At 45.2% G+C, this 23,533-nt stretch overlaps 2 protein-coding genes and 1 long non-coding RNA gene across 3 annotated transcripts in view; 2 read left to right on the top strand and 1 right to left on the bottom strand.

The window, feature by feature from the left end:
• The first annotated feature begins 273 nt into the window (after nt 1-273).
• On the top strand, nt 274-8,138 carry LOC140598473 (uncharacterized). The gene is made up of 3 exons (XR_012000898.1): nt 274-390; nt 7,100-7,299; nt 7,956-8,138. It is a non-coding gene; the product is annotated as an uncharacterized lncRNA (long non-coding RNA).
• Nucleotides 8,139-11,549: 3,411 nt separating this feature from the next.
• RXFP3 (relaxin family peptide receptor 3) lies at nt 11,550-13,118 on the top strand. Its single transcript, XM_025984117.2, has one exon. It carries the CDS (start codon nt 11,630-11,632, stop codon nt 13,004-13,006), a length of 1,377 nt encoding a protein of 458 aa, XP_025839902.2. The 5' UTR covers nt 11,550-11,629; the 3' UTR covers nt 13,007-13,118.
• Nucleotides 13,119-17,549: 4,431 nt separating this feature from the next.
• The window catches only part of SLC45A2 (solute carrier family 45 member 2), a 30,935-nt gene continuing 24,951 nt past the window's right edge, over nt 17,550-23,533 (bottom strand). Inside the window, exons 6-7 of the mRNA XM_025984098.2 lie at nt 20,105-20,316; nt 17,550-17,825 (exon numbers count right to left, since the gene is read on the bottom strand). Of these exons, the coding sequence (XP_025839883.1) occupies nt 17,604-17,825; nt 20,105-20,316 (434 nt within the window). The 3' untranslated portion in view covers nt 17,550-17,603. The remainder of the gene's footprint in view (nt 17,826-20,104; nt 20,317-23,533) is intronic.

Here is a 23,533-nt window from a genome sequence, read left to right as displayed (position 1 = left end):
CTCTTCTGCCCAACCACATAGGATTCATCTCTTTAAATAATCTCTCACGGGTGCCTTCAACACCTCTTCCTCATCAAACTCTAACCTTGTCGTACCCTAACTGCTGATTTTCTCTGCTTTTTGTTTCCAAGTGCTGTTGAAAAGACTCACCTGATTACACCTATTGGTGCAATTCTCCTCTCCAAGTTCAGCAAGATTTCAACACTACTCAACGCGAATATACAAATATGCATCCTGCTACTATTCTAACACCAACTTCCTCCTACTTTTTCCAGAATTTACAAAATACTTCCAAAGCCTGGTATTTCCTCAGCGTGGAGGGGAGAGTCAGTCCTATTCAACTTTTCCTCTGCTCACTGGGAAAGGCAACAAACGTTCTTGTTGACAAAGGTGGGTAATAATAATAATAATAATAATAATAATAAGCCAACTGCCTTTCCTGATAATGTCCACTATAGAGGGCAGAGCTGTGAATCACCACAGAGTGTCCAAATATCCCTGAGCTGGCTAATCCAAATATACTACCATTGAAGAAAGACTACAGAAACATGTAAAATTCAAGTATTGTGTAATAGCTAAGAACAGAAAAAAATTATTGCACATTGATTTATATGGGCACTGTGCTAAACACTGTATGTGCATGACTGTATTTAATCTTCACAAAAAACTTTTAGGTAGGTACTATTATTGTCCTTGGTTGATAGATGGGGAAACACTGAAAGGTTGTACAACTTGCCTAGGATCACATCACTATCCAGAGGGAAACTGGAATGAAGTAGTGAGGTCCAGAAAAAGGAAAAGACTTCGCCAAGCCACTAAGCAGAATCAAATACACATTTGTCTTATTTAAGGCCCCTGGTCATGCCCTCATTCACGAAGAGTGGAAAGGCTAAGAATACTGACTTACAGACCTCATCAGAGCATCTCAGGTAGTGGTTTAGTTCACTATGGTGATGTATTTTCTGTACAAAAATACAAATTATGACAAAAGATGTAAGGTGCCTCACCAAGAGCTCCCTCTGTTCCCTGAGCAAAGAAGGCTTTCAAAAAGCTCATACATTCTGACTAAGCCTATAGAAGCAGAGAGGATAGCTGATATTCAAGGACAGTCTAATGCATTTTCAGAGCTGTCTTTAAAACTGTAAAGGCGAAAGAAAGTGACTGCCACCAAAACCAACGCTAAAACCAAAACAACCTTGTCTTAAAAAGCCGTATGTTTAAATATTGTTGTCACATATACTGTTTTCTTTTTTCTGAAGTTTTATTTAAATTCCAGTTAGTTAACATACAGTGTAATATTAGTTTCGGATATACAATATAGTGGTTCAACACTTCCACACAACCCCTGGGGCTCATCACAAGTGCCCTCCTTAATCTCCATCACCTAATTCACCTATCCCCCCAACCATCTCTCCTCTGGTAACTCTTAGTTTGTTCTCTAGAGTTAAGAAAGAGTCTGTTTCTCGGCTTGCCTCTCTTTCTCTCTCTTTTTTCAACCCCTTTGCTCATTTGTTTTGTTTCTTAAATTCCATATATGAGTGAAATCATATGATATTTGTCTTTCTCTGACTGAGTTATTTTGCTTTCCCTAATACTCTCCAGCCCCATCCATGGCATCGCAAATGGCAAGATTTCATTCCTTCTGATGGCTGAGTAATATCCCATTGTATATGTATACCACATCTTCTTATCCACTCAACAGGCATTGGACACTTGGGCTGTTTCTATATTTTGGCTCTTACACATAACGTTGCTATAAACATTGGGGTGCATGTATCCCTTTGAATTAGCATTTTTGTATTCTTGAGTACCTAGTGGTGCAATTGCTGGACCATAGGACAGTTCTGTACTATTTTCTTTTAAACCTCTTTGCAGTCTTGGGCAGCCCCGGTGGCTCAGCTGAAGGCTCAGCACTGCCTTCAGCCCAGGGCGTGATCCTGGAGACCCGGGATCAAGTCCCACGTCAGGCTCCTTGCATGGAGCCGAGCCTGCTTCTCCCTCTGCCTGTGTCTCTGCTCTTCTCTCTGTGTGTGTGTGTCTCTAAAAAACAAAACAAAACAAAACAAAACAAAAACAAAAACAAAAAACCTCTCTGCAGTCTTAAAAGAAGATGGGGATAAATATTTGTAACCCTCAGAAGTGTAAGTTCATTTTTATTCTTCCGTCCAATTGTATTCAATGCACAAGTGGATCAATAATCAACACTGCCCACTCTGTACCCTCAACCCCCAGAGAGTTCGCCTTCCTGGCTCAATCTGCAGATCATGGAATCTATACGTTGCAGATTTTGTAAAGTTACTTGGCTTTGTATCAAGTGGATTACATTTTGCACCATTCTTCTGATGTTGTAATTAATCAACTTAATTAAATAAACAATGCCATGGTAATGCCCCTTTGAAAGCCATGGCTGAAAACGCTATGGATCCTGATTAATGAAACATACTATTGGCTGAAAGAAAACAGCACACTTCAGAAAAAACGTGTAGCACACAGATCAAATTATTGCAGTAAATTGAAAGTAACTTCAGTTTGTAGTGCATCTTAAGGCCAATAAAAATGAAATATAACAAGATTTTACCGGGTTGGTGGGGGGAGATTCACATAGGAAGTCTGCCAGAGGGAACCCAAGTCATGTGGTGGTGAGGGATATGGGACTGGATAGAGCCTATCGAAAGGTGTCAGAACCTCAGCAATTCTGTCATCTGTGTAGGATAGCTGCCCAATGCATGGTGTCAGAACCTGAGCAGAATGAAGAGGGCATCCACCTGAGAGGGAATGTCCCAGCAGGGTGTTGAAATACTGACAGCATAAGGAGGGGTGGGGTGATGGTAGCAACTGATGGCGGTAATTGGAGATTGGTTACATTCAGGGAGATCAAATAAGTAAACATAGCAAGGATAAGGGAGTCAAATTTCTTATTACCAGTAAATAGAACTACCAGTATATAAAAATAAAAAGAAAAGTGGAATAAACCCTATGTTGCATCACAACTGAAGGTATTGGTATGACCCCAAAATTGTTGATGACTGTATAGATGCACATAGAAATAAAGATATAAATAGGCATAAGTATTAGTATACATGTATGTTGATAGGCCTATCAACTTGAGGGTGTTAGAGCAATGACTCCTCAGCAGCACTGAGCACATCTGACACTTAGATCTTTGGATTCTAAATACCATTTTCTTCTAAAGCAAACCAGGACTCCTTAGAGAAACAGCTGACTTCAGAACTATGGCTTGAGAGATAGAAGATAAACCTGAAACATTTTATTGCTTAAAAAAAAAAAAAACTCAAAGAAAGATGAGAGCTAATCAAAAGGAGAGAGGAATTAAGATGAAAAGGCCCCCACTGACCAAGTCTAGGAAAATATAAGCAAAAAAATATAAAAGTAATAAATAATTTTATCATTTCAAAATTATTTTTTATTTTTATTCATGGATTCACAAGAATTCATGAATCCATACTGATACAAATAGATAAATGAATAGAAAGATTGATGAGTTGGTAACTTTATAGCATTAAAATGTATCTCCTCCCAAATATTTATTAAATATAAAGGCAAAAAGAGTACTTTAGAGTGGACAAGCATAGCAAATATCCCCTTCATCAAGTAAACAAAGAAAACACCAATTAGTAGTGTGGACAATCAAAACTGTGTGCTACCACATAGGCTCCAGTAAGAACACCATCACTCTGAAATATCTGCCCAAGATACATAGCCTGAATCTAATCATAAGAAAACATCAGACAACCAAAATTGAGGGACATTCTACAAAATAACTGTGGTGTGTGTGTGTGTGTGTGTGTGTGTGTGTGTGTGTGTGTGTGTTTTAACTTCAAAAGGCCAAGAGTGTCAAAGGAAAACTTTCCACATTGAAGGAGACCAAAGAGATAACACCTAATGGCAACACATAATTCTGAAGATCCTTTTCTTACAAAAGACATTGTTGGAACAAATAGTGAAACTTGAAAGGAGACAGAGAATGGGATGTTAGTATTGGATCACTGGATTTCCTGATTCTGAGGGTTGTGGCTATGTGGAAGACTGCTTTGTTTGTTAGAGATACACATGAAAATATTTGGAGGTGAAGGGGCATCCAGTTGACAACTTACTCTTAACTGATTCAGAATAAAAAATATTGCCTTTATTCATCACTGCTTCTTTATATCCTCCTGAGGTCATTAAGAGTAGGTCAGCCATGTCCCCAAGAAACTTTGGAGTGAGTAAATGGGATTAGTTCAGGTAGCAGTGAAGATATACCATAATAGTACCCCCCTTTTTAATGCCTTATTGAAGTACAATTGACGTGCAATAAACTGTGTGTGTTTAAAGTATATAATTTTATGTGTTTGCATGTATATACACACCTGTGAAACCATCAGCGCAGTAAGTTTTGACCACATATATGTGTATATGCATATGTGTGTGCTAGTGTGCATGTGTCAAACCGGAAATTTCCTCTTGCTCCTTGGCAGTCCCCTCCTCCTGTCCCTCCTTGTATGACCCCACAACCACAGGTAGCCACTCCCCCACTGTCACTGGAGATTCATTAGCAATTTCTTGAATTTCACATAAGTGGACTCATACAGTATGAACTAATTTTTGTCTGCCTTCTTTCACTCGGCATAATCATTTGGATATTTTATGTCCTAGTACTCTGTTCCTTTTTATTTCTGCAGAGAGTTCCATTGTAGGGATCTAATACCATGGGTCCGTTCATTCACCTTGTCACTCATTTATCTGTTGACCATTGGAAAACTGATGGAGAGAAAACTTGGTCACCAACACCTACCTTAAAATCAGGCAGAAGCATGCACACTATGAATCCCTATTAAAGATATTTCCTTGAAACTTATGAAGCAAGGTCTCTAAGTCCTCCAACAATTTCATTTCAATGGACAGTATATGTCTCTCTTTGGGATAAAGTGATTTTAAAAGATACACATGAAAATAACAACAAACGGGCTTTGAAGTTAACCCTGGATAAAGATAAAGCTTCTCTTTATGGTTTTGTTTATGGTTAGAGTTTCAACATAGCTTGTCCACTCTGCCAGATATAGGTGTAGGTTATCTCTACAGCCACGAGATGAATATTTGCGGCACTTTGGATCTTAAGAGCACAGAAAGCCAGCTCTGTGCTCTCAGAGACTCTTTCATGAGGCCCAGAGGACAGCTGGCTGAGGGCTAGATGCTTCTGTGAACACCTTTCTCGACCTTGACCACGCTCTCCAAATGGTGCCTGTCAGGATCACCTCCTTGGCAACAAGAAGGCCTATTCTGTTGCTTCACAGCCCCTGTGAGTGTGGCAATAAACAGTGACTTGCACTTTTAGTTGATTGTTTGTTTTGCTCTGAAGTCTGTACCCAGTCTCCTGAGAGGTCTCCAAGAGCAAAGGGCTATATTGATTCAGTCACTGCTTCTTGCAGTAAAGCAGTGGCTGTGATCTGATTAAGATGTTGTGATTCATCTTTTGAAGGTGAGAGGCCCTCTATGGATAGATAGACTGATGAGGTCTTTGAAACCCAATGTGAGAAAATTGGATACACAGGATATGTTTATTGAATACATGAATTCGTATGTAAGGCAGAGAGAAATCTGTGAAAGACTCATAGGAAGAACTGAGGTTATCAAGCAGTGAATTAGAAAGCAGGCAGCCAAGCTGAATTTCATGCAGTGAAATTCAAGCTAATAAATCTCATGATTCCTTATGATTGATTTTCCACTTGATTACAAACTGTAGGTACAAGGACTATGTTATTTATTACTGCATTTCCCTCAAAGATAAAAATGATAAATAGATATTTGATCCAAGGATGGGTAGCTGGGAGACTTAGTGGGGAATGTTCTGGGAATGGTATGCTTTGAGACCCATGGACACAGCTCTCCGTTAGAGTTGGCTTCCCCTCCCAACTCCCACCTGGAGTTGGGAAATAGATTCTGGTTTTAGTATTAGACTATTCATTCCTCCCTTTGCCCTCAGAAACAAATATTCTCCTTTGTGGATATGCTGAAAGCCTCCTAAGTAACCCCACGTTGGGCTGCTCTGGTCTTTTCTTGAGACCTCCTCCACCCACTCTCTGTGAGTCAACAACTAGAAGGTTGATCCCTGACATAGTAGGGGCTGTCCACATATTTATACCCTTATTTTTAATATTCCCATGCTGCTGCTTTCTTTGGAATTAAAGTATTTATCTTCCTCTAGGATTTTGAGTTGGAAGCTTAGATCAAGATGTTTAAGCTCTTTTCTTTTTAAAAATATGCACTTATAGCTATAAATTTCCCCCTAAGCACTGCTTGGATTGCATCTCACAAAATGTGATGCCATATTTTATTGTTATTTACTTTAAATATTTTATAATTTATTTTATAACACTTTATATTTTAGTTCTTTAATCGAAGTTGTTTAAAATGTATGGCTTAGTTTTGAAACATTTGAGGACTCATAGTAATCATTCCTTTGTTGATATCTAGTTTAATTCCACTGTGCTCAAAATGCATGTTCTATATGATTCAAATCCTTTGAAATGTGTTGAAACTTGATTTTGGCCCAGCAAGTGGCCTGTCTTGGTGATTATTCTATGTGTATTTGAAGAAAGTGCATATTTTCTGGTTGTTGAGAATAGAGTGGAGAACTTACCCTTAGGATGTGCATCTTTTGGGGTTTGGACTGAAAGCCTAGACTGCTTACTTACTCCCCTGCAATTAACCAGACTTGAACTTCAGTCTTTATTGTCCCAGCACTGTGTGGCTGTTGAGATAACTACTCAATCAAGTGGCCTTCAGCTCCTGTTTCCTGCTGAGTATTGTGACAACCTGCCCTACTGTGGTAGTCAGCTTTCAAGATGATCCCAATGATTTCTGCCTCCTAGTAATCATATTCCTGTATAATTCCCCTCTTCTTGAGTGTGGACTGGACTTATTGATTGGCCTTTAAAGAATAGAATAAGGAAGACTGGCCTCTAAAGAATAGAATAAGGAAGAAGTGGTGGAAGCATCACTTCTTTTACCAGATTATAAAAACACAATAGCTTTCATGCCAATTCCTCTCTGTCTCTTTCTCTCTCTCTCTCTCATCATTCATCCTGCTGGAAAACAGCTGCCACATTGTGAAGCAGCCCTATGGAGAATCTCACAGAGTGAAAGATCAAGAACCTTGTGAATGAACTTAAAGGCAAAATACCTCTCCCTACCACTAAATCTATTAAATAAACCTGCAGCCCCAGCTGATAGCTTGATGATAGACCCTGAGCCAATGATGACCTTATGCTGCACCTGGATTCCTGACCTACACAAACGGTGAGATGTTTGTTTTTTAAAGCCCTAAACTTTTAACATGTTATTATTTAGCAAGAGATGACTAACATAGAGAAAAATGTAAAATAGAAAGAAGTAGATAGATTCAGGAACTTGGGGGTTTTGTTTTTGTTTTTATTCTTGAGAACATGCTAATAAGAACTTCTAGACTGAGTTAAAGTGATATAAAGGGGAAATGAGAGATAAAGAGTTCCTCTTGTTTTCTTTTTTTTTTTTTCCTCTTGGGTTTTTAGTCTTAACAGTTATGTGAGTAGTAATGCCATTGACTAAGATTGAGAAATCTGAAGGAAATCACCAGCCATGTAGAAGTGCCAGCTAACAGTTGGACATGCAACTCTGGATTTCTGAGCATAAAAGACTGGATATCAGATCCGGGATGATAGTAATATCAAACTCACTGATTCTGAGTATTAGGTGAGAAAATACAGATAAAACCCTTTGCACAGTGCACACAGTTGTTACCTGTAGTGGGTAGAACTGTGTCCCCTAAAAAGATATGTGCAAGTCCTAATCCCTAGTACCTGTGAATGTGAACTTGTTTGGAAATGTAAATGTACATTCTTTGCAGATGTAATTAGTTAGGGTGGGGTCATATGGGATTAGAGTGGACCCTAATTCTATGACTGGTGTCCTTGTAGAGAGAAAACAGAGACACAAAGATATACACAGAAAGGAGAATGCCACCTGAGGACAAAGACAGAGATGACAGTAACGCAATTATGAACCAAGAAATCAACATACACTCACCAGAAGTTAGGAGAGAGACGTGGGATGTTTTCTTCCTCAGAGTCTCCAAGGAACCAACTCTGCCAACACCTTGATTTCTGATTTCTAATCTAGAGGACTTTGAGATAATAAATTTCTGTCATTTTAACCCATTTTGTTGTAATTTGTTACAGCAACCCTCAGAATATAATATGGTGTCCAAATAGCCTTTACTTACCTGTTGGCTATATATTACATTATTTAGATTATGATCTTGTATACTAAATGATACTCAACCACAACTAATATGTTTCTCTCCTTCAATTTTTTAGATGAGGTTTGAGAAAAGCACGGCCCATGCTTTTAAGATAAATGGTCTAAAATATCTCAAGTTCATATTGGAAAAGTTCATTTCATATTTGAAAGGGGATTTTTGCTTCCATGACAAAGACTTAGTTAAGCAATACTATAAATCCCTGACCATGATCTCTGGTTCATTTTCAGCGAGCAGATTTGGAAATGAAGCACATTCTAGGCTCAGAAGCATTCTGGCCGCATTCTCAGAGAGTAGTACTTGGGAACAGGCTCTCCTAAGGGCTCAATCTAAGTTGTGCTGGCTAGTATTCAAGGTCTGGCGTACCTCAGGAACACTTGGCGCTCCCAGTCCACAATGAAGAATATGCCATTGTTGGGACCAAACGTGGTATTAGGAAAACTTACTAAGATCTCCTTGTCTTCCTTTGCTTCCAATCCTGGTGTGTGATAAACCATGATTGGACATTAATTACTTTCGGGGACCTAATTTTTTTAACATGGAAAGTTAGAAAAGGAATAAAAGTCCAGATGTTCCCAAACTTGGGGAAAAAAGTAGTATCATCTGGAAAAATGCTTTTAAAATGTGATCTTGGGCCCTTTTCCAAATCCATTGAGAATCAGAATCTCTGGACTAGTGTGGGTCTGGGAGGAGAGTCACAATTTTTATTTTTAGCAAGCTCCCCACCTGACTCTGATGTCACCTGCTTCGTACTTATCCTCAGAATACTTGAAAACTATAATTCCTCAATATACAGGTGTGAAAATAGAGGCAAAGGGCTGTCAGGGAATGCTCTAGTCTTCCTTGTTTTTCAACAACACCTTGAATTATGTTTACTTTTTTTTTTTTTTAATAAAGGAGAGCTAAAAATTAGATGGAGAAAGAACTGGTAAAACATGAAATGAAAAGTGAACTTGAAGGTGAGACTACTAAAACGGAGATAAGAGGTGTCCACAGAGGCAACCTGTGGATTGGGAGCAATAATCAGAACAGGGCTGAGCTTCTCCAGATTAGAAGGTTCAAAGGTGGTTTGCTTTTGGGTTGTTCTTTACTAAAGCCCTGTCGCCCTCTAGCGGGCAAGCGGAGATGTCCAGAGTCCGCAGCGAAGCAAGTTCTCTGCTTGGAACCCGGTCCTTGCTTCGGAATCCAGACTGTTTCAGTTTCCCTTCATATGTTTTGGGTACCACATTTCTTTTTTAACTAAGTATTTTACTACCTCCTCTGCTTTAAAGTCACATCCGCCTCATCTCTCTAAGTTGGGGACTCTGCAGGAGAGAGGACAGCTATTCTTAAGATACATTTGTCTCGGTTTCGTTGAGGAAAATATTTCAAATTTCTTAAGTCCACTCTAAGAAGTGCAATTTACACTAGAGCAGTTGCACTGGCATTTAAATAAACTGCAATTTGAGAAGTCATTCAAATAGTTTACACTGGCTCCCCTCGTCCAAAGTAACTGAGAAGATTCCTTAGCATTTGCTTCCACTGGTCTAAAAAAACACCTGCTAAAGAGTTCTGATCATAATAGGAGTGGTGGTCCAAAAACAGCCTCACGGAATCCTCTATAAGGATTTCAACTGTGGGACACCTGGGGGGCTCAGCGATTGAGCGTCTGCCTTTGGCTCAGGGCCTAATCCCAAGGTCCAGGATGAGTCCCGCATCCCGCTTCCCAGAGAGAGCCTGCTTCTCCCTCTGCCTATGTCTCTGCCCCTCTCTCTCTCTCTCTCTCTCTCTCTCTCTCTGTGTGTGTCTCATGAATAAATAAGTAAAAAAAAAATTTTAAGGGATTTCAACTGCATCAAGGCAAAGAGTATGCGAGGGACCAATTTGTGGGAGAGCTTTGGGCTGACAGCTGGACAGGTGGTAACTAGCGTCTGTGAAATCCGCTCACCAATTATACATTCTCTGCTTAGCTGTAGTTCTCAGAATATACCAAAGGCAGAGGGCAACACTGGAATCAAGAATTTTGCTATACGAGGATGCTTTGAAAATCCTGACAATCATAGACACCAAGTAAAGTACTTAGGGATCCCTGGGTGGCTCAGCGGTTTGGCGCCTGCCTTTAGCCCAGGGCAGGATCCTGGAGTCCTGGGATCGAGTCCCACGTCGGGCTCCTGGCATGGAGCCTGCTTCTCCCTCTGCCTGTCTCTCTCTCTCTCTCTCTCTCTCTCTCTCTCTCTCTGTCTATCATGAATTAAAAAAATAAAATCTTTAAGAAAATAAAGTTAAGTAATTAAAGGAGAAGTGGAACTTGTGTATTCGGTAAAAACACGACATCTGACTTACAGTCTAGCCATGAAAAGAGGCCACTATCATTGCTTTCAAAAATAAAAATGGGCAAGAGATCGTGAGGTTTTAGAACCCCCTTTCATCACACGGGATCATTTCAAAGATAAAGTGGGAGTAAGGAAGAAAACAGATTCTAATGTCTGTAGTTACGTTTGGGAATAAGAAAGATCGCAACTCAAAGCCGGCTTTCTCCAGCAACACGGGAAAATAAAAGGTCACCACCGTCTCCTTCTGAAACTTTGAAGTGGGAAAGGGGAGGAGCAGGCTGGGGGGCTCTGCGCGCAGCCCGCGGGCGTGGCAAGTTCAGCACCTCGGAAAGCGCCCCCTCGGCCCCCGCGCATGCTCCCTGGGAGCCCGCAGCCTCGGCTTAGCGGGAGCGACTGGACTCCGCGGGCCCCGCCGGCGACTGCGGAGGGGGGGGGGGGGGCGCGGGAGCAGCGAGGTCCACAGCGGGAGACCTCCAGAGGCTCGGAGCGAGGGAGACGGAACCCTCCCAGCTCCTCTTCCTCCTAAAGGACGGAAACCTTGTCCAAGCAGCGGCAGCAGCAGCAGCAGCAGCGGAACCCGACGAAGGTATTGGAGAGCTCAGGAGCGAGCCCCCCAGGAGGGGTCCCGAGCGGCAGGGCGGGTGTGGGCCGGGGCGCAACAGGCGCAGTGGGGGACGTCCGACCCGTCCCGCAAGGACTCGGGGACTCCGACCTTGGCCAGAGAAGCCTCGGACGCCCCTGGCTCGCCTTAGGAGTCACGCCGCTCAGCTCTAGAATTCCCCTCCAGAACAGACGCCGAGCGCAGCTCCTGCACCCAAGGCCGTGCACCCCGTGCGGGGGAAGCGTTTGGCGCCCATTCTCGGGACCCAACCCACACCCCCACCCCCGCACGCCTTGCGCCCTCCACCGGACAGAGCGCCCGCGCGTCGGACTCGCTTTGGCCTTGACGCCCCCCTCCGCCCCCCGAGCGCCCCAGAGGCACCTGCGCTGGCCGCGGGGCGCTGCAGCCACGACAGTCACCATGAATAAGGAGGCTGGCGGAAAGGAGCTCGCGGGAGCCTCCAGTCTGGCCCCGCACCTGCTACAGGCGGCCAACAGCAGCGGCAACGCGTCGCTGCGGCTCCAGGACCAGCGCTGGGAGCTGGGGCTGGAGCTGCCCGACGGCGCGGCGCCCGGGCCTCCGCGGGGCCCCGGCGGGGCGGGCAGCGCGGACACCGAGGCCCGAGTGCGGATGCTCATCAGCGCCGTGTACTGGGTGGTCTGCGCCCTGGGGCTGACGGGCAACCTGCTGGTGCTCTACCTAATGAAGAGGCAGCAGGGGTGGCGCAAGTCCTCCATCAACCTCTTTGTCACCAACCTGGCGCTGACGGACTTCCAGTTCGTGCTCACTCTGCCCTTCTGGGCCGTAGAAAACGCTCTCGACTTCAGATGGCCCTTCGGCAAGGCCATGTGTAAGATCGTGTCGGTGGTGACGTCCATGAACATGTACGCCAGCGTCTTCTTCCTCACCTCCATGAGCGTGGCGCGCTACCACTCGGTGGCCTCGGCTCTCAAGAGCCGCGGGCCCCGGGGGCACGGCCGGGGCGCCTGCTGCTGCGGCCCGAGCCTGGGGCACGGCTGCGGCTTCTCGGCCAAAGCGCTGTGCGCGCTGCTCTGGGCGTGCGCCGCGCTGGCCTCGCTGCCCAACGCCGCCTTCTCCACCACCGTCAGGGTGATGGGCGACGAGCTGTGCCTGGTGCGCTTCCCCGACAGGCTGCTGGGCGGGGACAGACAGGTGTGGCTGGGCCTCTACCACCTGCAGAAGGTGCTGCTGGGCTTCGTGCTTCCGCTGTTCACCATCAGCCTGTGCTACCTGCTGCTGCTGCGCTCCATCTCCGCCCGCCGCGTGGCTGGGGCCGAAGGAGGGGTCCCCGCGGCGGGGGGCGGCCTGGCCGCAGCCAGCGCCCGCAGACGGTCCAAGGTCACTAGGTCAGTGACCCTCGTGGTCCTCTCCTTCTTCCTGTGTTGGCTGCCCAACCAGGCGCTCACCACCTGGAGCCTCCTCATCAAGTTCAACGCGGTGCCCTTCAGCCAAGAGTACTTCCTGTGCCAGGTGTACGCGTTCCCGGTGAGCGTGTGCCTGGCGCACTCCAACAGCTGCCTCAACCCCGTCCTCTACTGCCTGGCGCGCCGCGAGTTCCGCCAAGCGCTCAAGAGTCTGCTCTGGCGCCTCGCGTCGCCGTCGCTCCCCAGCATGCGCCGGTTCACGGCCACCACCAAGCCCGAGCCCGAGGATCAGGGGCTGCAGGCCCTGGCGCCTCTCCACCCCGCGGAGCCCGACCTGGTCTACTACCCGCCCGGCGTGGTGGTCTACAGCGGGGGGCGCTACGACCTGCTGCCCAGCAGCTGCGCCTACTGACTCGGCCCGGGGCGCGCAGTCGGAGCCCAGGGGCCTCCCCGGAGGGGGGAGAGGGAGAGCGGATTAGGAGGTGCTGGGGCCCACCCGGGCGGTGGGAGGGACGAGGACCCGGAAAGGCCAAAGGGCAGCCTGGCAAGAGGCGGGGAGGGGCGGCCGGGGAGCGGGGTGCCCCCGGGGAGGGAAGGCTTCCAAACCAGGTGGAGGGAGGCCGCTGGCAAAGGGGCCCAGATCAGCGCCCCAGGACCAAGCCACCAGCCTGCGTCCCCTTCTCCCCCCACCCCCGCCGCACCTGTTCCTCTCCCTAAGCTGTCAACCCTGGGCAGGGTCGGGGTGCCCAGAAGCGGAGAAAAGAATCCGAAATGTAGGGAAACTGGGGCGCGAGGAAGCGGGGCTCAGCCAAATGGTGCGCGGACAGCTCGGTGCGTGTACTGCAGAGACGGCTATGGAGCTCCTGAGCGAGTCCTCCAAGCGCATCCAGCTGGGCGGGGGGCGCCTACGGAGCCCTCCCTTCGCGCCCTGGCGCGGGAGGCCGCGCTGCGTGGCCGCGCGGGGACCTGGTTCGGAAACTTCCCCGGAGCTGGAAGAAAGAGGTGACGACCTTGCCCCGCCCTCCAGAGAGAGGCACCGCGAGAGGCACCTCCCACCGGGCCACCTGCCGTTTATGGCACCGCACGCGAGAGTGTGCACGCGGGACCCCGGGCTCAGGTGTCCCCCGAGGCAGAATGCTGGTCTCCAGGCCGCGCTGGCGATCACGTCGCTGCGGGAGGGAGCGGCTGCGGCGAGCGGGGGCCTGAACCGAGACCTCCGCAGGCCCCGGCCCTAAAGGGGAAAGGGCAGCTCACGTGCCCCCTCCGTGACTGAGCAGAGGCCGGGCGTCCCGGCTCCCCGAGCCCACTGGGTGCCCGGAAAGGCTGAGCTCCAGTCTGCGCGCTGCAGGTGAGCTGGGCCCCGGAGCAACTTGAAAAGATCTGAGTCGACCTGGGAGTGGGAGCTGTTCTGCAGCCACACACCCCCGTGCCCCCCCCACTGGCCCCCACTCTTCGAATATCCGAATGTCCATTTGATAGAGGCTCTGGACCAACCAGCAAAGGGATTGGCTGTGCCAGGGTTTCGTAGGCTTAGACAGAAAGCTAAGAGATGCTGTAGGGATGTGCAGGGGTGGCGGGTGGAGGTGCTCCTGGAAACCAGACTCCTAGAAGCAAATTTCACAGGAGGTAGGAGATGGGAAAGGGAATGGAAGGCTCCAGAAAGATCTGTCCTAAAGGGAAGAGAGCACAGGGAGCCTGCTCGGAGGGATCGCCAGCATTTCTGGTGTGAGGCGCTCTCATTCTCACAAGATGAAGGAGGCAAGGCGGGGAGTAAGAATTTCCATAGGACGCGACCTTAACCAAGTTCCACCTATTCTAACCAGGGCCCTGCACAGTTAGCGTCTATTACGAATTCCTCCTTAGTGCCCAGGCGATGCAGGGAGCCATCTCTGAAGAGTGACACGTTTCTTAGGACGATTCCTTTCTGGTCACAGCAATCGAGTCCTTTCTTGAGGCTACTTAGAGAATGGGGTTCAAACATCAGTTTACCCATCCGACTGCCAGTTTTGACAGAGGTGCTACTCTTCTCTTTGGTGATCTAGTTTGGGATAAAAACAACAACAACAAAAACCCAGCAAGGTGGGCATCTACTGGTGTGATTATTTTAATATAATAAATAATCATTATACAAACATGTCTGTTTAGCATCTCAAACTGTAAATATTTTTGTAATTTTGTTGGATATGTCCTGTATTGTCTGAGATTTAAGGATCAGTGTGGCCATTCACAGCCCTAGCATCCCTTATCCTGCTTTCTGTGACACAACACAGTGCAATTACTAAGCATTCATACCTTTGCCGCAAAAACAAAAGCTTCCTGATCTCAGTCCTGAGCAGTCTTGAGAAGTCAGCTTTTTTAGAAACAGAATAATGCTTTCCTTTTAAAGTAGTCAAATTCAGGACCCCTGGCTGGCTCAGTCAGTAGAGCATGTGATTTTTGATCGCTGGGACCTAAGTTCAAGCCTCACCTTGGGTGTAGAGTTTACTTTAAAAAATAAATAAAGTAGTCAAATTAGTCTTTCTTTGCCCTCTAGGAAGAAAAATTATTGATACTGATATTGAGTAGCAATTGGGCTGACAAAAATTGAACCGCAAGCCCCTCCAAGTCCCCCCAAACAAAATAAACATGCACGTGAACACCCAGAAAGAACAAACAGTAGTAGAATGGTAGGGTATCCATGTATGATGCTGATATTAGACTCATATTGAGAGACTCTCTTTATTAAAGGACCTTGCCATTTCAATTTTGACAATAAAATTCTGTGCTTGGGGTTTTTAGGAAAGTATGTTGAATTGTGTGCTTCTGCTGTGATGGGTAACAGAAACACAGGAGGGGCTAGGGACACGGCCTTCATGAAAGAACACTGCAAAAAGAACAAACTGGTCCCCTCTGCACCTGAGGGCTTCTGAGAAGCTGGCTGGGGGGAGCAAAGACTATGACTTCTGTCTACTACAAAGAGAAAAAAATAAACTAGGAAATGGCCCAAATGTATTTTATTTTTTGGATGCCAGTTGTGTGCCAAGCCCTGTACGGGGTGCTGATCTGACATATATCAACTAGATACATTACTTTTACATTTAAAAGGAGACACAGCCATGCACACGAGGTCAATAAGCCATGGAACAAGGAGTTGAAAGTCATAGTAAGGGCTAAAAGAAAGGGCTATCGGAATATAGGGGATGGAAAACTTGGCTCTGCTGGGAAGTCAGAGACTTCCTCATCACAGCAGTATTTGAGATGGACCTAGAAATATGGGTACGATGTAGATGGGCAGGAATGGCAATTTAAACAGGCAGGGCCCTCACGTAGGGCCATAGAGAGGACATTTGAAGCAGAGGAAAAGCAGTGACTAAAGGTTGGAGATTGGAATGTCAGCTGCATGGTTGGGGAAGAAGGAAGCAAAGCGGTTTGGCTTCCTTTTCTTTCACAGAATTTCCTGGGATTTCTGTTCATAATTTAGGTGTCCCTGTATTTGTTTTATTTGTCTGGGAATGGAACATTTTTGTCCCAGAGAGGAAACATATCATAGGTATACTGATAACAAGTATACTCAGTATACTGAGTTCTCAAAGGTGGTTAAAGGCTTTTGAAGTTGGCTTCTATCCACTCATTCAAACCTCAGGAAAGCTGAGTTAAAAGAACAGTGTTTATTTGAATATTTGAGTGTGTGTGAGTGTGTATATGAGGATGGGGGTGGTGGTGGATGCATGCTCTCGCTCCTACCTTAGTGCCAGCTGCCCCACCCATTGCTCCTACTGAAAAGAGCTTCACTTGTAATAAAGACCATGCCCTGTGGTTGGCCAGAGATGACTACTTTTAACTTCTTGGGGTCCAGGTAAGATGGTCCTCAGCTGCAGGTCACCCTCCTAGCTCACCTGATGCACTGATTTCAAAATCTTCAATCACCAGAACAGTCTTTGGAGAAATGATCAGGAAATAAACATTGAACTCTGCAAATAATTCCATTTTTAAACCTTACAGAGGTCAGGGACAGATGGGTAAAGCAAGAGAGGTGGCTCAGTATCATTTCTTTTATAGTGCAGGGTATTGAGTCACATGGGGTCCTCTGAGCATTTGCTCATCATCATCCCACACTTATGGGGAAGGGACCAGGTGGTGTCCCTGATGGCTCCCCTAACTCAGTCATGGCCTTGCAGCTCTAGGACAGATAATGTGATGGAGAGGGAGGAAGGAAGACTGGGGAAGATAGAGTGGTTTTGAGTGTTGACTATCTCATGTAATTTATTGAATACTATACTGAACATGAAAAAGACAATACAGCTGTATGGGGACAGAATGGTCATCAATGTACCAGTTGTCCACCTTTATGATTGTGAGGCTGACAGGGAGCTGTGGCTGCCACTGCCTAGCATCACGAGAAAGGATCATACCACATACCATCTAGAAAAGATCAAAATTCAAAATTTGACGTATGGGTTTCTACTGAATGTGCATTGCTTTCCAAGTGTCATAAAGTAAAAAAAAAAAAAAAATTGGTAAGTCGAACTGTTGTTAAGTCAGGGACTGTCTATATGAGGAAATCAAATATGAATTAAATACCAGTAAATTAATATCATAAAAATAAATCATCAGTAATATTTTGAGTATTGGTGAATTAGTGAAAACTATGACCCTCCAACAAAATACGGACCTCTGATTAAGAAAAAGAAAACACATGATAGAATAAACCCAGTTGTCATGTGGACAACCAGTCTGCTTCTCGAGTTCTCTCAAGGCTGGAAATATCCGGAGAGGTAGACGCTCTCTCCCACACTCAGCCTTTGCCCCACTGAATGGAGGCAGAACCCAGCCTCTCCTAAGATAAGCGATGCCTGACAGCGGCAAACTGTTGTGCAGAGGAGTGAGGTGTGGGCAGATTGTTGAGGCTGAAGTCATAACACAGGGCATCCAGTGGGCAGACCCCAAAGCTCCAGAGCCAAAAGAAGAGACTGATCTCCTGCCATGTACTTCCCTGTGTCTGAGAGTAGGGACAGTGTCTCTTTATTGACCTAATCCACGTATCTAACAAAGAGAGCCACAAAACAGCAGCCGATCAGCGCCAGCGCAGAGGCCGTGATGACCACGATGACGCTCCCGGCCTTGTTGACCAGAAAGCCCAGGCCACCTCCAACCAGGATCTGAGCCAGCTGCACCATGCAGGTGAGGACTGCACAGTCCAGGCCCTGCCCTCTCTCACCGCTGTCCAGGCTCCCTCCTCGGGCCTGCTGTCTCTGCAAGAGAAACACAGGAAGACATTTAATCTACATGAACAGTCCATTGGGGCAAAAGCTGGCACCCTTTTTCTGTGATGAGCCAGGTAGGAAATCCTTTCATGGTCTTGGTTGCAACCACACAACATTGCCATTGTGGTGTAAAAGCGGCGGCAGTGGATAAACGAGTCAGTGTTCCAATATGACCTAATGGACATTGGTATTTGGATTTCATATCATTTTCACTTGTCACAAATGTTACCCTTCTATTGATTTTCTTTTAACATAGCATTTAAAAATTTTAAGAGAATTCTTAGCTCACCAGCCGTAGAAAGCAGGCGGCGGGCCACATTTGGCCCATGAGATGTAGTTTGCCAGTCACCAAGAAACTGCATGAGGCTGCTTTTCCTACCTGCCACAAAGTCTCACACACCCCTGTGAATGCCTGGGAAGGTTAAATGATTAATATATGCAAAATACCTCTTCCTAAGAAGTCAGTAGGTATAATATAATAGAAACTCAATAAATATCCCATTTCTTTCCTTCAGTAGAGTTAAAAGTTCAAATATGATTAAGAAGGGTGTTGAAGCACAGATCTACATAGGAGAAGCAATATAAAAAAAGTAATTCAGCCTTTCAGAATGTGCTTGGTATGGACTGGTTGTAATGTTGCCATTTATCTGGTGTCTTGTACGTGCTAGGCCTTAGCCTTATGCAAGATTCTCTGGTTGTGTCACTTCTCTTTGTCCTCCCCTCTTCCCTGGATGCACACACTACCATGCCCATAGGACAACAGCAATACTAATTACCATTTTTTGAGTCTCTGCCAGGTGCTAGGTGGGCAGCATGCTAGGCAGGCCACCTGTACTACCTTGTTTTATTCCATTTTCCAATCACCATAAGGTGGGCAAATTATTCCCATTTGCTTGATTAGGAAGCTCAGGCTCTGACAGTTTGAATGATAATTCCTATACAATTAAAGCATTAAAAAAAAAAAGCATTGTGCAGAAAAATGCACATTATACTTTGAACACAAGAAGGAAAATAAGAAAACAGATTCATACCTGATTTTCATTTTTAAATGCTGGAAAGATAAACAAAAACCTCTTAAGTGCTTACACGTAGGCCCCGGAGGGACATAGAAAATGGGTAGGTGGAGCCACATGTATATATCGCTGTGGTTGTTGAACCATGTGAACATATAACCTTATCTAAAAATGAACTCATTTTAACTGATGTTTAATAAATAAATGAATAACGTCCCCAGTGTCACACAACTGCAAAGTAGGGGCAGCAGGATTTGAATCCAGGTTTCTCTGAATCGAAAGCTTATGTGTTTTTGCCCTCATACCACCTAACCTTCTCCCAGGAGGGACAGTTCTTCACGGTAACTATCTCTAACAGCAACTATCTCTAACAGGGACAGTTCTTCACGGTAACTATCCCTTGCACACATGGAAACATTAGTGACAGCGTTCGTCAGGGGAGAGAACAGCCACAGACTCTTGTTTGGAAGCTTTTAACTCCCCTGCAACTCCACCCTGTGGCACTGGCCAGGTCAGATGGTAGAGAAGCGGGCCTGCAGTGGAACCACAGAAATGTGTTCAGTGTCTTTCAGCTTCACACTGTGACAGAGTGAGCTTGAAGTTATCTCTTTAGCATTTTTATCTCTACGCCAAGTAAGGAAATGTTATACCTATTTTCATAGAGAAAAAGTTACATCTTTTGAAAAGAAGAGCTGCTGATCTTGGAGCAGAAATACCCAACCTACTGTTCTTTGGGGGCAGTTTGGTGCCTTGCCCTCCAGCCTGATCTCCAAGACAGAGATGGGGGCAGGCCTCCCTGGAGGCAGCTGGTAGGGTGACCACCGGCAACCTCAGCTTTCCTCCCTGCCCACAGAGTCTGACTTGCTAAAGCCTGGCCTCCAAGGGAAATGTGGGTTAGGAATCTCCTACCCTTTACCAATAATTCCCAGAAATTCCACCTTTGCAGCCACTGGGGGTGGGGGCCCCAGGAAAGCTGCAGGTGAACTGGACATTGGGACAGTTGTCAGAATCCCCAGGCTCCACTTTCTTTTCTTGCTGTGTGACTTGGGCTGCTTTCTCAGCATTCCTGAGCCCCCTTTTCCCCCCATCAGATAACAGGGTAACAGTATCTCTCTACTGCCCTCCAGGTGCACAGAGCTGCAGAGGAAAGAGGACAGTGAAGCTGCTGCTTCAAGATCCTTATTTTCTAGCTCTGCCCTACACTTTCTTACCCCATCCTCCCCTCTGCCTTTGGGGTGAGGTTCAATGACACACCTTCTCCTGCTCCTCGCGGTGGTACTTGGCAATGAGGTTAAAGGGCACAGTGTACAGAGTGCTGGACATCACACCAAACATGGTACACAGAGCCAGGGTGGAGTAGACATTCGGGAAGAGCCCAATAAATCCTGTTCCCAGGCCAAAGAGCAAATACCCTGTGAAGTAAAGACCCTTTAATCCGATGTAGGATACCAAAGGTTTCTGAAAGTCTGTGGGGAGAAGAAAGAAAGAAATTACAGCTGGCGGTGCCTCACAACACTTGGTAATTTAAGACAATCTTTATTTTTGAAGATTCACTTTTTTTTTTTAGGAGTCTTCCTTTGATGCTGAGTCAGGAACAAAAGAACCTCCTTATCTGTGCTTAAAAACAGCTGACTTTTGGAATCAATCTTAAATCCTGTGCATACAGAGGGCTGGAAACTGCCTTGCGAGGTTGCTTTTTTCCACAAGGAAGGACCAGGCACTGTCCGGCAGGCAGTTGAATAGCAACAGAATGCAAAGGTGGGAAAAAGCCCACATTGGCTATGGGATTGTGGGGATGCAAGACGGGAAAGAAAAGTAGGTCCTTTTGATTCACAGAGTCTAGCCTAACAGGACACAACAATCCAGGCCTATCTTGGCCCCGTGGCCCAAAGTCAGGCTGGAGGAAACTGAAACAACCAGATTTTAAGAATAATCCAAGTCATTTGGCCCTTTCCCCTCCATCTGAACATCATCTGCACACCTGAGAAGGAAGTGAAGAATGTCCTTTATCTAAAGACAGGTTCCCTGACTGGCCAACACTTCCCAGGCTGGTGAGGGGCCCTCACTGTACCCAGAACCTCCCTACTGCTGACTCCCTCACCATCTGTCCATTCCCTTATCTTTTCAAAATCTCAGCTTCCTCAACTAAAAAAAAAAAAATCTTAAAAAAAAAAAGAAGAAGAGACATTAATAAAACCCTTCTTTGTGATTGTCTCCAGGATCAAATGAGATCCCTAAAAATCTTTGCTCTTTCAAATGAGATCCCAAAAAAACTCTGCTCTTTCTTTTTAAATAGCTGTTTCTAATCTATACACTCCCTATCTTTCCCCTGACCATTCTACTGGAACACATGAACCCAGGGGATGAATGCTAAGACCTGAAATGTGTCTATTCAAGAATGAAATTTCCCCTATCTATACAAAGAACTGTTGGACTCACATCACATAGACAAGAAACCTAACCTGGATTACAACTGAATATATTATGAAACTAAACACTGTCTCAGATCATGCTATGGCAATCAGAGCTCGGAAAATGACAAGTGGGCAACGTTGCTTTCTCTATTAAATCCATACCATCCCCCAGGGAGCTGTTGCCAAGGTTAAGAGTGAGAGCAGTATATAGTTAGTTCAGTTTCTGTTTGCTTAATGATTATACGAAAAATGTAATCTAGGTATCTCAGTATTTAAAAGACACCATCAGTAGTCACTGGGGAAATTCTCTCATCCAATTATATAGGCCAGACAAGAAGAAGGTAAAAAAGCATAAAGGGCTATTTGGAAACAGAAGTAACTTCAGAACAAAGACTGAAAGCCAAGCAAAGAATCCCTTATCCATGAAGAGAAATCATTAAGTGTAAAGGCCAAGCTGACTCACCCTCTACTGGGTCTGATACCCAGTTGTGGTTATGTCCTCACACTGTGCCTCCCATTGGGATTGGAAGGAAATGATGGATTTAAGCACCAGCTATGAATAGTACTATAGGATATGAAAAATTGGCTACTTTCCAGTATTAAATATTGCCATTTTCATGGATCTGAGTATGCTTGCTATGCAAAAGGAACTTGAAAATATCATACCTCACCCTTCACCCTAGCAACCAGATTGCCCTGCCAAACTGCATCTGGATAGAAATTCTGGATTCTCATCTGATGTTATGTGATGAGTCCAAAATAGAGGGTGCACTCTGGAATTGAAGGAAATGATTGATTTTGCTCAGGGTGGGTTGGAATGCAGGGAGAAAGAACTTGGAAGACTTAACAGACAAAGTCACATTGGAGCTGAGTCTAAAAGCATGATTAGCAGTTGTCCAGATGTGGAATTAGAAAGAGCATCTGGAGAAGGAGAAACCAAAAGCAGTAGAAAATCCACAGAGCTGAAGAAGCCTGTGTAGTGAGTCATGAGGTGTAGTGAATCTGAACTGGAGTGAGAGGGGTCAAAGTGCGAATCAGACCAAACTGAAAATCATGGAATGCCAGGCTGAGGACTTTGACTTTATCTTATGGTCATGGAGAGCCCCTGAAGATCCTTAAGGGCTGGTTGGTATTTTATAAATAAAATTTTAGTTCTAATTCAAGTGAAAGGGATCCCACTGGTTTATACATTAAAATAACGTTGGAAAACGATTCAAATAATAGTTTATTGTACACAGAGCTTTTAACTCAACGGGGCCTAAAAATAGCATGCATTTTAATTTTCAAGTGCCATGAAATGGAAATAAGACTAGACCAATAGAATGGTCCCTGGTAGGGATTCTTCGAAAAAAATTATTTTTTAATTGACACAAAACTAAAATACTTATTACTTGTGGAAAAAATGAGCTCCTCTTACAAGAATGAAGGTGGTAGTAAATAGTGCCCCATCTCTAGAAAACATAAAGGGATTGAGATGAATAATTAGACCCTTAATCTACCACTCTCAGATTCTATTTTAAGTACTTGACATCTTCCTCTAAGAATGTTCTTAGTTCATGCACTCTAAGGGGGAAAAAGGAGAAATATAAGGTTTAAGCTGCTATTATTTGCTTATCATAAATTTTTTAAAAATAAATTTTATGGCTTCATGATTACTAGGCCATGAATTACTTATATGTTTGTATTTAGTCTCCTTTCCCCAGTTGTGCTATATTTTGAAGATATTTTTTTGATCTTGCAGCAGGTTTCCTGCTGTGCTATGGCTAGTTGGAGGTCAGACAAGGGGTTAATATATACATTCACTCTCTTCCCCCTAAAAAGCACACTTCAATGACAGAATGAGTGCCCCTGAGAATGATAACAGGGATTGTCCTCCATCACTTCCCCCTTTCCCACTTGGGTCACAACCTTGCTGTCCCCTGGGCCTGCCCAAATCTTAGAGCTCTGAGTTGGGGTCCAGCTATCTCCCCACAATCCAGGAGAGCTCCCTTTATTATTAGGAGCCCAATTTCCATTCCAATTCCATTCCAATGGGAGGCCTGGATACATTTTATTGGCTAGATTATTTCACTTAATTCAACGTATACAGAGCTTGGAGATTTCCGTATACATTGGTGGGCACCAAATGATACTAGTGTTATAGTACATTAGTTTGGGATGTTTGAAACTAGTCACAGGGGTGCCTGGGTAGCTCAGTCTCTTGAGAGACCAACTCTTGATTTCAGCTCAAGTCATGATCTTGGATCCCTGGGATTGAGCCCTGCATCAG

The sequence above is a fragment of the Vulpes vulpes genome, chromosome 4 (genome assembly GCF_048418805.1).
Source record: "Vulpes vulpes isolate BD-2025 chromosome 4, VulVul3, whole genome shotgun sequence".
NCBI classification, from domain to species: Eukaryota; Metazoa; Chordata; class Mammalia; order Carnivora; family Canidae; genus Vulpes; species Vulpes vulpes.
Note: the sequence above shows the minus strand (reverse complement) of the source record. Positions and strands in the feature narration are given on the sequence as shown.

Coding starts and splice junctions, on each gene's coding strand:
- RXFP3 (XM_025984117.2), top strand. CDS start 11,630: ATGAATAAGGAGGCTGGCGGAAAGGAGCTCGCGGGAGCCTCCAGTCTG.